The following is a 13,493-nucleotide window of genomic DNA, read 5'->3' as shown; positions in this document are numbered from 1 at the left end:
TTTTTTTTTTTTTTTTTTTTTTTTTTTTTACTGTTGATTACCTGCACAGCTAGAAAATTATGGACGTGAGGAGAAGATGATGGTGGAGAAGAGAGAAAGGAAGTAAAACAAGATAGCATGGCTTCCACTGAACAGCATCAATATGATGCCCACAGGGGTTAAGAGTTAATTAGCTTCTCTTGTCCACGTGCATCCCTTTTTCAGCTTCAGGGGGTTGCCACTCACAACATTAATTTAACAAACCAATTTGTCAATACTTGATCTAAAATTTCAATCTTTCTGTTTAAGGAGGGAAAATATCTTGTAATTTTAGTAGGTTGAGGCTCTGAATGAAGTACTTCAAATTGGTCACTCTAATTAAGCAAAAGTGACTGATTAGAATTAACCTTTTCAGAAAATAAAATCCAAAAATATGACCTAACTAATGATATGCAAATTACTTCACTTGATGATAAAATTATATTTGAAGTCATGTAAAGTTGACCTTTTAGCAAAGGTCTGTCATAGTTAAGAATGTAGTACCCTGGGAGGAAGAATCCTTTCCCAGCCCAGATGGAAGATGAGCTAAAAAAAAAAAAAAGTCTCAGTACTAACTAAGGTGCTAAATGATACAATTTTTAAGGATAATCAAATATTAAAAAACCCCAAATCTTTTTTTTAAAAAAAAGCATCAAAAATAATCATTGGGCCAGGCCCAGTGACACATACCTGTAATCCCAGGTACTCAAGACATTAAAGCAAAAGGATCACAAGTTTGAGGCTAGCCTAGGCAATTAAGCAAGACCCTGTCTCAAAATAAAAAGGGCTGGGGATATAGTTCAGTAGTAGAATGCTGGTTCAATCCCAGGTACCGAGGTGGAGGCAGGGAGAGCTCACCCAATTATTGCTATGAACTCCATCGTTTATTGCATTACACCACAAGAAAAACATGTAAGAGTAACATCTTCCCAATCCTCTAAAATGTTCCTTCATGCTTAAGCAATTACTCAACTATTAAAATTCTCTGAAAGGGTTGTCAAAAACATCATCTCTTCTAGAAAGTCTTCCATGAAGTTAAGTGTTCCACCGATGAGCTCCTTTGGAGCACCGTATTTATCCCAGTCATAACACATCTCACTCTCAGCCATCTTGTCTTTTGTATTAATCAACCTGCCCAATAAAACAAGATATCTTTGAGGCTAACAACTGTATCTTATCATACTATACTATACTTCCAAGCTTTAGCAAAGTATCCCATTCATAAAAGGTATTTAATAAATGTATGTGATGAAAACAGAAGGGAGACCAGTAGAATACAGCAAGCAGATGGGGAAGGGAAGAGAAAAAGGAAAGGAGAGGTACTGGGGAACAAAGCTGACCAAATTCTGTTGTTACATTGTATGCATGTATGAATATGTAACAATAAATTCCACCATAATGTATAATTATAATGCACCAATAAAAAATAAACATGAGGGGCTATGGCTATAGCTCAGTGGCAGAGAACTTGCCAAGCATGTGTGAGGCACTGGGTTAGATCCTTAGCACCAGATAAAAATAAATAAGTAAAATAAAGATATAAAAAATAAATAACTAAATGAATAAATATGTGAAATGAATAAACTTTGTATTCATCTTTGTATGTTCCTATAGTTTTTACATGATCCCTTGAACACTATAAAGACCAAATAAAAGTTTAGTGAATGAATAAATCAGTGGACAGATCATTTCTGCATATGATCAATTACAATGATAGAAATATTAAGTCAAACCAACCACTTGGATGAAAAGAATAATCTATTGAGGGATGTCAGCAACCTTACATTATAACTTCCTCTAAGGCTATGTTCTTGCTTAGCCTGCAGCAAGTCCCAGCCCTATAATCCTACTCACACCATACTGGATAAAAGAACTGATGAGGAATAAAGTATTCAGTAAAACAAAACTGAAAGATTAATAAGAATACTGCCTTAATTCAAAGCCTGAGGTTTTCTAGGTTTCTCTTTTGGGTTGATGGAGAGGAGTCAACTAGTCATATAATGTAAACTTTGGATATTTATAGCTCCATAAATCCCCAAAAGGATGTCATTTCCCAAACTATTCCTCACAATTCAAGTTCTGTTTCCCTTAACAAAAAATAATAAAGATAAGAATATATGACCACTAGCTAGTTCTAAACAGAAGCTTGGGAGCCTGTGATTTTACACTGACGTGACTCAATCTGGTGGCTCATATTAGTGAACCAGAGCCAAGCACTACATGTGATTGGGATTCAGTAAGTTGTTGATGCTTTATTGCAGTGAGAATCAGAGACCATCACAGAAATTCTACCATTTTCTGAAGTGATTGCTATGTACCTGCTATAATCCTTGAACCAGCAACCTTTGTAGCTGATGCCACATAGAGAAATTCAGTACTTTCCACCTCTCTCATTGGGAAGGTTCTTCATTCTTTCCTCCTCATCTACTTCCTTGGCCCATTATTCTTCTCTCAATTCATCTTTCCATTTTTTCATGTTATCTCATTTTCCTATTCCTAAGACCCAATAATGATACTCATTCATACTGTAAGCATTGCTTAAATGAATTTTCCAGATCACTGAAGCTTATTCTTTTAAAAGCTAAAAATCTTTTAAAATTACTTTAACCATTTTGCTGGGAGTTTTTAAAATGTGCTATTTTCTCCCTTTATTTCTTAACAGGGTATACACCATATACTGTAAAATATTCTTGATTATGCAGGCTCATCAACCTAAGCATCCCCTAAGGCACTTTTGAGAAGTCTAGAACTCTGTTTTCCCTATACCACACAGCTCCAGTTCACTGAATATTGCTACTTCATTTCCAATCTCATTTTTATATAGTTCCATATTTCCTCTTATTGTCAGGAAGAGCTTTTACTTTTCATTGCTAGCAGTGCATCTGACTTTTGCTTCTTCCCCTCCTACTCTCTAATCTTCTATGGGGTGAACCTTGTGTGACAAAAGATTTTCTGATACATGGTCACTAGTCTTTGGGTAAGGGTCTAGGGTCTATCTTGTGAATAAAGCTCATCAGATTTGTGGCAAATGTTTCAAGAGACCCTATTTATTTAAACCTGGGTTTGGGACCATATGAATGATAAGTGAAGATAAGAATACTGAATAAGAATACTGAATAAGAATACTGATAAAATACTGAAGTTCAACATCTGGATAGGTGGGGGGATGTCACTGTCATATGTATTCATATAGACATATTATTTCCTAAACAGTTTGTATTCATATTTTAGGAAGCACTATACTTATACAATTTATTATCAAAATGCATTTAAAGTGTAGACAAAAAATGAGACAGAAAAGAGCAAAGCACTGACTTTGGCAAGTTAGAGATCATCCAATTACTGAAGCTTCCTCAGACCGATCCCTGTGTCCTGCCCTTTCATTTTACTACCTTCATCTTAACAAGACACTCATTTGCCATAAACTAAGTGATCCAGCAGCAGCATCACAAGCTCAGCCTGTCATTCTTCCTTCTTAGGCAGCATTAACTGCACCATCTCTTAAGCTCCCTTTTTTCCTCATAAGAGAAAGTAATGTCTTGTATTCAGTTATCACAAATTCCTTTAAAATAATATGGTTGTAGCATTTTTTGTTGTCACACTGTTTAAAATACTAATAAGTTATATTAGTGATCCAGCTTTTTTGCCCCAATGTTTTATCATAGTTGCTATTTTCTTCCTTTTTAAAAATAAATGTTGTACATATTTCAGGTATATAATATGGTGTTATAGGATATAACTAGATAGTAAAAAGGTAACTACAGTGCAGCAAATTAGCATATCCATCATCTCATACGTTACCCTTCTTTTGTTTTTGCAGCAAAAAAATAGTTAAAATCAACCCATTTAGCATGAATCCCATACACAGTAAAATTTTATTACCTATAGTCCTCATGTTGTACATTTAGATCTCTTTTCGGTTTCTTAAAGTGAAATCTGAGTGTCATCAATGGCTCTTCCCACAGTCTCCCCTGTTAAATCAGACAACTGGCATGTGTGGTTCATTTTACATTCAAGATGCATTTTACCTTCTTCTCAATAGAGTCTGCCAAAATTCTAATGCATGGCTCTGGCATACTTCTGTTTTCCAAACATCTTTCTCACCTCCCTCTACCCTAGCCCATCCCAAATATAATACAGTAGTCACCTACTCTGTCATTGCCAGGCTCACAATCTCTACTTCCTGAATACTGTCATTGGTTAGCTCTCGAAATATTTCTTGCTTCCATTTGAATACTATATTTTCACCTTTAGTTCCTTTTATAGCACTTCTTACCACCCACCTCCTCCTGTTCAATCTTTACATTAGCACCTTCCAGTTTTATAAGCTCCATATAGTTTTGTCAGTGCAACTAAAAAACTATATCAGAATACTCTCTTTTTTTCATGTGTACTCCAGGGCTCTATTCCGGGTCACACCTTAATAATACTAACTCTTGAGAAATTTTCTAAATGCCTGGGAATTTGGTGACTATTCTGTTAATTTAATTTACTCAACTATTTTCCTTTTTATATTATTTCCCAAAGCCTCTAGAAAAAGAATTACCAGATTTTTCTTGTTATTGTTCTCCATATCCCCCATCCCTCTCCCCACCTTTCTCAGATTGTAACTGTCTAGTATGGAGCTATGTACTGAGTTAAACTGATCCCATTCCCCAAACTGTACAACTCCTGGCTTCTTCTCACCAGTCCATCCTTCTACCTCTCCCAAAGCTTTCCAATTAGCCAGTAGAATCCCCATTTCACAGTATGTAAATTCCCTTTCACCTTCAAGTCATTCAGAAAAAAATTCTCTGTAAATCTGGGTCTCCCTTAAGGACACTGCTAGACTCCTGACTCCTGCAACTCTCTGAAAGGAAAGGATCCATTCCTCCCCAGAAAAAAACACCTCAGGATCAAGAGTAGGGGAGGATCTGCTTGCTCCCCAAAGCCATTAACAGACCAATGCTTTACCATGCTCCTTTCAGGCCCAGGACCTCTAACTAGACTTCCTCCCCAGTTCCTCATCTCTCAGTCCATGTGGCCAACCCATTTAACACACCTAATTTCCAGTTGCTTGTCCTCTTCATTGCCAACATTCTCTTATGCTCACTTTAGTTGCTCACCTTCTAGACTCCACCTGAGACCCTCTCATAACCTGAGACTACTTCCCCTACAACTTCCCACCCTTCCTGCTTCCTAAGGCCATGTCAGCCCTCCGGCCTCTCAGTCAGAGGACTTCCTGATCCTGGAAGCATTCCAAACCTTCAGTTCTCCCATGTATCCCAATCAACTGGTCCATCCTGGACTCTCTTCCTTCCCTACCCAGCTTGAGTTTTGTGGCTGACATACAGAATTATTCTTTTACTGGTACCTTCTGTTCCCTACCAGAAATTGTTGCCTGAGATTCATAAACCAACTATCTGGAGAGCCTCCGACTACTTCCTCTAACCCCACTCCCTGGCTATAATGCTGTGTGTCTTGCTTAGCCTGCCTGTAGTCTCAACTGAATTTCCTCCTAAGTGCCAGTCCATTCACCTACTTTTGCTCTAGCCTAGCCCATTCTCTTCCAAGCTTCCATTCTGAATAAATGAAATAAAAACCTTGCATTTCTATTATAATGAATTGCTTTAAAAATGCTTTTGAATATTTGTGTTACTTTATTCATGAGAATTTATGTCATGGAAGCTTAAGATAATAATGCAGCTAAAAAACAAACTGAGGTTCATGGAAGTTGTGTGGCTCACTCAAGCTCTCACAGTCTCGAAGAGTGAAAATGATTGGTCATCATAATTATCAGAATATATTTTCTCTCAATCCATCTGAGATACCTATGTTATGCCCAATTATTTGATGTCCTAGTTGTGGGATGAATAGACAATAAACATAGTAATCAGAAGACCAGTATTAAAAGGTACCATTGTGAAGGCAGGGACCTTGAGATCAGTTTTCTATATGCTACCAGTCATTGCAGAAGCAAACATATGTTGCAACTCTTGGCTCAAAGAAAAAAATAAATCCAATCAAACAGATGCAGAGAAACTACAAGCTAGCCAAGCTGCTTTGTGCTCTCTGGGCCAGCTCTCAAAACCAAAGGCAATAAATGAAGAGAATCATAGCATTGCAAGAGCAACTGAGCCCAAGATGGTAAATCAAGGTAGAGAAGAGAGCAACTGGAACTTACTAGAGGAAAGTCCTTTCATGCATAATTAGTTTGCATTGGAAGAGAAAACTGGTATGTGACATGCTCATTTCTGAACAAAATAAAAATAAAGCAGACTGCTTTCTTCTTCATCCTGCACTATCTAGACATTTTTGACATAATAAAGACAATAAATACAATCAAGCACAAATCCTAGTGGATGCACAGGCAGTAATAAGGTTGAACAAAAACCCTAAATAAAATTTTAAACAAATTTTATGAGTTTTTTTAATTAAAAAAAATCAAAAGACATGCCTCTATAAATCTTTGAGATTCTTGGATAAAAATGGATATTACACATTTGTATTTGTACATATCTCTAACACAACTAATATTGTTATCTGCCCTCGGAATGCTATCACCCAACAATCCTGCAAATATTTAGCAAAATAATCACTTACCTTATAGAAGATCAAAAAAAGGTCATCCAGTTTCCCATGTAAATCACCTGGAATTCAAATGAAAATTCACCATTCAAAAACATATAAGATGTAAAAGTCTATTTCATAAAAGACAGATGTTCTCAAGTGTTTTTAGGGCCTGGGTTTTGACCCTATGATGATATTAATTCTTTAGACAATTTGTTTCCACAGTGCTTTCTTCTCCTGTAGAGGGACAACATCTGGTACTGCAAAGACCTGTTCTCTAGCCATTTATGCAGGGATTCACTTACTCTGAATCAAGCACTATGCCAAGGACTGTACATACATTATCTTGCTTAATCCTTATAACCACTCTATGAGTATTATTTTCATCATTCTCATTTTCCAAATGAAGCTGAGAGTAGGTAAGCAACTTGTGCAGTTACTCAGCTACCCAATATCAAACGTGGAATTCAAACCCAACGTTGCCTCCTTTCAAAACTAAAGCTTTTAGTGATTACTCTGTACTGCCTATGCTATAAATCCAGAAGAGCAGCAACAGTATCTATCATAGTTAATATTCAATCCCCAAAGGCCTACCATAGTACCTGGTGAATTGCAGTCACTCAACAAGTCACTAAATGCATTTATTTATATATATATATATATATATACACACACACATACATACATACACACACACACGTGTGTGTGTGTGTATATATATTTTTTTTAAGTTGCTGATGGCCTTTATTTATTTATTTATATGCTGTGCTGAGAATCAAACCCAGTGCCTCACACATGCTAGGCAAGCACTCTACCACTGAGCCATAACCCCAGCCCCTAAATGCATAATTTTTTAAAGACATGTTTCAAATATGCTCCAGCAGTAGCATCTGAAATTTAAAAATTATGAAGAAATAGTTGACATTCTTTTGATGAGAGCTATAAGAAATAAAAACAAAAGCGAACTAAAGGAAACCATATGAATATATGAAGTTATTAATTAAAAAATTAAGAGTGATTGTGAATATTCAAAAACCCCATATGAATAAATATTTCTAGGTAAAACATCTATCTTTTATAAACTCTGCTCATGAAGTTTTATTTTTTGTATCTAACTTAATTACCATAATATTTAATTTAGGAATACTTTTACTCAGTTTGTTTAAAACCCCACAACCAAGATTTATCAAATATGCACAATGGAAGACTTCAATTACACTTGGAATAATAAAATTAAAATTCTATATCACTATCTCTTATTTATAAGATAACTACAATTTTAACAATAAAATTAAGAGCATATTAATGTTATTGAAGGCTTAAATCTCATTACTTTCATAACAATCTCACTCCAAAGCTAAGGAAATAAAGATGGAAGAAATTTTTACTTATCAGTTTAATAAAATTATTATGTTAATTATTTTCTAAACTTTCTTCAGAGTGACTCATCAAAGATTTGAGTATACTGGACTATAGTAGCTAGAATGCTCAAAAATGAGCTTGTTTCAGCATATTAAGAATTGAGGTTAGGTGTGGTGATGCATGCCTATAAATCCCAGCAACAAGATTGCAATTTCAAAGCCAGACTCAGCAATTTAGCAAGGCTAAACACACAGCAAAACCCCGTCTCAAAAAATAAAAAGGGTTAGGGGTGTGACTCAGTGGTGAAGCACCCCTGGGTTGAATCCACGGTAACAACAACAAAAAAATGGGGAACCCTGGGTTTGATCCCCAGCAAAGGAAAAAAAAAAAAAGAGTTGAGGCTATAAAAATATTTGGAATTTCTAGTTGGACAATAAAAGAAAAACTTATGCCAGGAAAATATAAATACAAAGACATTTCTACTGCAAATAAAAAATGAGTGCAGAATTAATTATCATTTATAACTATAGACTAAAAAATTCCTATATTTCATGCATGCTGAGAACTATGGGGTATATTTAGATGTACATGTAAAAATACATCTTGAAATTAAAATGTGGGATAGCTGGGTCAAATGGTGTTTCCATTCCCAATATTCCAAGAAATCTCCATACTGCTTCCATATTGGCTACACCAATTTGCAGTCAAGGTATGAGTATACCCAAAGGACTGAAAAACAACATACTACAGGGACACAACTACATCAATGTTTACAGCAGCACAATTCACAATAGCTAAACTGTGGAACCAACTTAGTTGCCTTTCAACAGATGAATGGATAAAAAAAAAGTGGCACATATATACAATGGAATATTACTCAGCAATAAGAGGGAATAAAATCATGGCATTTGCAGGTAAATGGATGGAGTTAGAGAAGATAATGCTAAGTGAAGTTAGCCAATCCCAAAAAACCAAATGCTGAATATGGTTTTCTCTGATATGAGGAGGCTGATTCATAGAGAGGGGGAGCATGGGAGGAATAGACGAACTCTAGATAGGGCAGAGGGGTGGGAGGGGAAGGGAGGGGAGCATGGGGTTAGAAATGATAGTGGAATATGATGGACATTAATATCCAAAGTACATGTATGAAGACACAAATTGGTGTGAATATACTTTGTATACAACTAGAGATAAGAAAAATTATGCTCTATATGTGTAATATGAAATGTAATGCATTCCACTGTCATACATAAATTTAAAAAGTAATTAAAATGTGGTAAATGGTAAAATATTTTCTCTTCCTTTATTGATATTATCTTAAAAGAGGATGGTTTTGGAAATATAGTTTCACTTTAAATTTTATTTTAAATGATAACCAAATTTTCAAAGTTCAATTGGTTACTAAAGATAAAGTAATAATTATTATTTTGTAATTAATTATTACTTAAAGACAAAGTAATAATTCCTATGTTAAGAGAACCTATTGATCTTGGCTTTTCCTTCTACCAATGATGCTACATAGAATAAATCTGGAAATAAATGCCCAAGATGTGGATTCCTTAAAAAAAAATGCAACAGTTTAATCCATCCATTCTCCAGTCTGTCTCATGAGGAAAACTGAAACATTAGCTAGACAAGTGAATGTTGCAAACTAGTAGAGCAAATATGGGGTTGCCTCTAACTTGGGATACAGATGTCCTAATTTCTAATTCTCATCCTGACACTAGGGGTAGGGATGTAGCTCAGTGGTAGAGTGCTTGCCTGGCATGCACTAGGACCTGGGTTCAATCTCTAGCACAAACAAACAAACAAGGGATAGACCAGACCATTGCTATATCTTTCAGGTCATTTTAGGCACAGATAATTCTGCAATGGCAACTAGAGGTATGATAGAAGTACCTGGAAACAGACCCCACTCTCTGTTTTAGCTACTATTTATATTCTGATAGCAAGCCTAGTCCTGGATTCATAGGTTTCCCAGATTGGCATGACTTCCTGAGTCTTATTATCCTAAGTTCTTTATTTCCATGAAACTTAAGGCCTGGTAAGCCCTTAAATAAAAGACCCCCATGCTGAGATGTACCATGTGCTAGTCAGAGATGTGGTGGCCTGATTGGGTTGGAATTAAACCATTATAGTCTCTTCAAAAACTTGAGTCAGGGCATGTTATGAGTTACGTATTGCTATATCATCAAGTTCCTGTCACCAATATCAGATGCTAGAAATGGAAATGGTTTAATTAGATTGTCAAATCCACTTCTACCTGCCAGAGTAAGAGAAACACAGGCTAAAAATTGATTTGGAAAATAACAATCACTACTTTGTAACCTAAAGCCTTAATTAGAAGTTAAGGGAATTGCTGTTCCTTCCACGCACTCCACTCCCAGACAGTTGCAAGCATGCTGGGCACCAACTGTGATGAATTTCAATGTGTACTGTTTCTTGAAGCAATATCCTGCCAGGCTGGCCTATATGATAACAAAATCTCAAATCTTGTTATTTAGAAGAACAAGAAACAGATTTCTGGGACATTCCCACTCTTCTAAAAGCTGCAGAGACTAGTTGGAAAAAATCTAAAACAGCAGCCAAGGGCAGAAAAGAATTTAATCTCCATCCTGCCTTAGGTTTTTCTCTTCCCAGCATAAGTGGCATGCAGAGGCCTACCTAGAAAAAGCAACATGGAACAAAGATAATGAGAGTTAGTCAGAGGGCAAAGAATGCTTATTCTACCCATGGGTGGTTTTCCATATTAAAATGTTGTCTGCCTTTATAAAAAGCTATGAGTTCTTTAATTTCTTACATAATTAATTCCTGCCAGCTGGTATGCACAACAAAGACAAGACAGGGAACAGTATTATCATGATAGATAATTCTATATTAACATTCTTCTCTCAACACAGTCCAATTTACACAGTTTTCTACTTGGGCAAATGATGTAGGACCATGAGGCACTTAAATATTAACTTAACAATTTTGCTCTGAAACTTACCACAGACTGTTATCTCTTTGGAGGGAGAAGTTTTTACATGAGTGAAATTCGGCATATGCTTCAGGAGTTTCCTGGTTTCAAATAACACCTCTAAGACATAATGAGCATGAAGTATCTGCAGGGGGAAAGTCACGGAAATAGATATAAGAAACTAAGAAGAAAACTATAAAAGTGAAGCATAGGAGCACATTTTAGGTTGCTATACTTTAGGATAACCTCTAAATTTTTCTTAAATAGATTATTCTAGCATAGTATCTAGCAAATAAAAAGCCCTTAGTAGATATGTGTAACTGAATGAATGAATGGTTCTGAAGACATTTATATTCTCATATTCTTCATTGACACAATTCATTTTCAGAACATTTCTAATTATTCTTGGTCCTTAGAACCCAAGAGAAGTAAGGAGAAGCAAGGGGGCTCACTTGCCCTAGGGAAATGTTCAGACAAAATAATAATAAAAGAGAAGGAGAAAAAAGGAAACAGAGAAAAAGAAAGGGAAAGAAAAGCAGAATCTGGGGCTGGGGTTGTGGCTCAGCGGTAGAGCACTCGCCTAGCATGTGCGAAGCCCTGGGTTGGATCCTCAGCACCACATAAAAATAAATAAAATAAAGGTATTTTGTCCAACTATAATTTTAAAAATTAAATTAAATTTTTTAAAAAGCAGAATCTGTTGAAGAAGTGTTGCTTTGCATTTGTGAGGATGTCCTGCCACCTGCAATGAAAAGTAGGTGTTGCTGGGCTTGGAGATCTCACAAGGCAACCAGACAGGTTCCAAGGAACTCCTGAGTCAAGCCTCCCAGATGTGGCTCAAATATTTGGTGTATAGCCTTGAGACTGCTTAAAACAGAAAGCATATTTATATAAAAGTCTAACAATAAAATATATTTGAAACCCAAATAAAATACTTGGATTGGAGCTGGGATTGTGGCTCAGCGGTAGAACGCTCATCTAGCATGTGCAAGGCTAGTTTGATGCTCTGCACCACATAAAAATAAATAAAATAAAGGCATTGTGTCCAACTACAACTAAAAAAAATTTAAAAAAAAACACTTGGATTATCTCCTATTTATAATTATTAATCTCATTGTTCTAGTGTTATAGTGTTGATGGCATAAGTGTTTTGCAGATTTACTGATTTTTCCCCTTGACTTCTTTTTAATCCATTGTGTCTTCCTCTGCCTTTTTAAATTATAAAATATTCCAAATATTTACTCCAAAATATAACAGAGATGTGACCACCACAAAAATTTAACAGATGTTAACACAACTTTAAAGTTTAGGACTATTTAAACCTATGCTGGCTGTTCAATATGGCAGGCACTAGCTACATAGGGCTATTGGAAACATAAAATGGGGTTCTTCTGACTTGAGATATGCTCTAAGAGCAAATTTCATACTAGGTTTCAAGGATTTAATATGAAAAAAATAAATGTAATTTTTAATATAATCACATATTGAAATAATACTTCATATATTGAGTTAAATAAATTATTAAAATTGATTTCACCTTCTTGTATATTTTAAATGTGAATACTAGAAAATTTCAAATATATGGCTCACATTTTATTTCTATTAGACAGAACTGGTTTATATTATTGCCAGCTGGAAAGGGGTCATTGCTGAATATCTTTCAGATACTGCTCTGGGTATAAGGGAAAATAGAACCCTTTGGACTAATACTGTCTCATGGTGTCCTGAAATTTCCATTTTCATAACTTTTAAAATAAAATTACTTTTTATCCAAGATCCAAAAATATTTTCTGTAAATTTTGAGAATTTTCATTATTATTGTTTTAAAAGAAACAAGAAGCAGGATTTGTAGCAATGTGAGAATTAGGAGGAAACAGAAAGTTCCTTGGATCTTGATGAGTGAGGAATTTCCTGCTCTTCCAAGACTTAATGGACTGCAAAGTCTTTTCCCCACAAAAGCATTCTAACTCCATTCAATCTACAACTTGAATCAAAACTTGATTGTGAATTTTCCTTCAGTCATATTTTAAAGGAAAAGGCAAAATATTTTTTAATGGCTTATTTTAAGTTCACAAATTTAATCTAGTGATTTTTAATGCTGCTTCTGAGTAACCTTGTCATTGTAGCTTTTCTGGTCCATTTGTAGTATTAATCAGAGTAATTGCTGTCTGAAGAGGATGATTTGCTTTTTTTTTTTAAGTTAAATTAATATTCACTGAGAATATCTTGTAACAATAGAAAATTCTCAGTATAAATAGTTTTTCTGGATTCTCTTTAGGTTGAGTAAAATCACTTCATTAATTTTATTACTTGCCTGTAAGGCCATCTTTCAGCAGCATTATAATCTTATATTTACAACTACAATATTAAATATTCAAAACAGGTAAATCAGACATTTTTATATTTGTAAATATATTTGAATTAAATAATCTCTTAAATAAAATATTCACATTCTTTTAAACGCATCAAAGGAGGGAAAATGTTACTTTTTTTCCTTTCTTTTTTTTATTTATTTCTTACATAAATGCTACTATTAAAGGATATTTCTTTTTCAAAAAGTAGTTTTAAATGGATAAGATTCTTTTTTTTTTTTTTTTTTTTTTTT

General features: G+C 34.9%; 1 protein-coding gene across 1 annotated transcript in view; it reads right to left on the bottom strand.

Moving 5' to 3' along the window:
- Ppef1 (protein phosphatase with EF-hand domain 1) overlaps window positions 1–13,493 on the bottom strand; it is a 135,145-nt gene that overhangs the window by 47,442 nt on the left and 74,210 nt on the right. The window contains exons 9-10 of the mRNA XM_015487974.2: window positions 10,919–11,033; window positions 6,601–6,647 (exon numbers count right to left, since the gene is read on the bottom strand). Of these exons, the coding sequence (XP_015343460.1) occupies window positions 6,601–6,647; window positions 10,919–11,033 (162 nt within the window). The remainder of the gene's footprint in view (window positions 1–6,600; window positions 6,648–10,918; window positions 11,034–13,493) is intronic.

This window comes from Marmota marmota, unplaced genomic scaffold (assembly GCF_001458135.2).
Source record: "Marmota marmota marmota unplaced genomic scaffold, marMar, whole genome shotgun sequence".
In the NCBI taxonomy this organism is placed as follows: domain Eukaryota; kingdom Metazoa; phylum Chordata; class Mammalia; order Rodentia; family Sciuridae; genus Marmota; species Marmota marmota.
The sequence above is the reverse complement of the archived record's forward strand: the minus strand, read 5'-3'. Positions and strand labels throughout refer to the sequence as shown.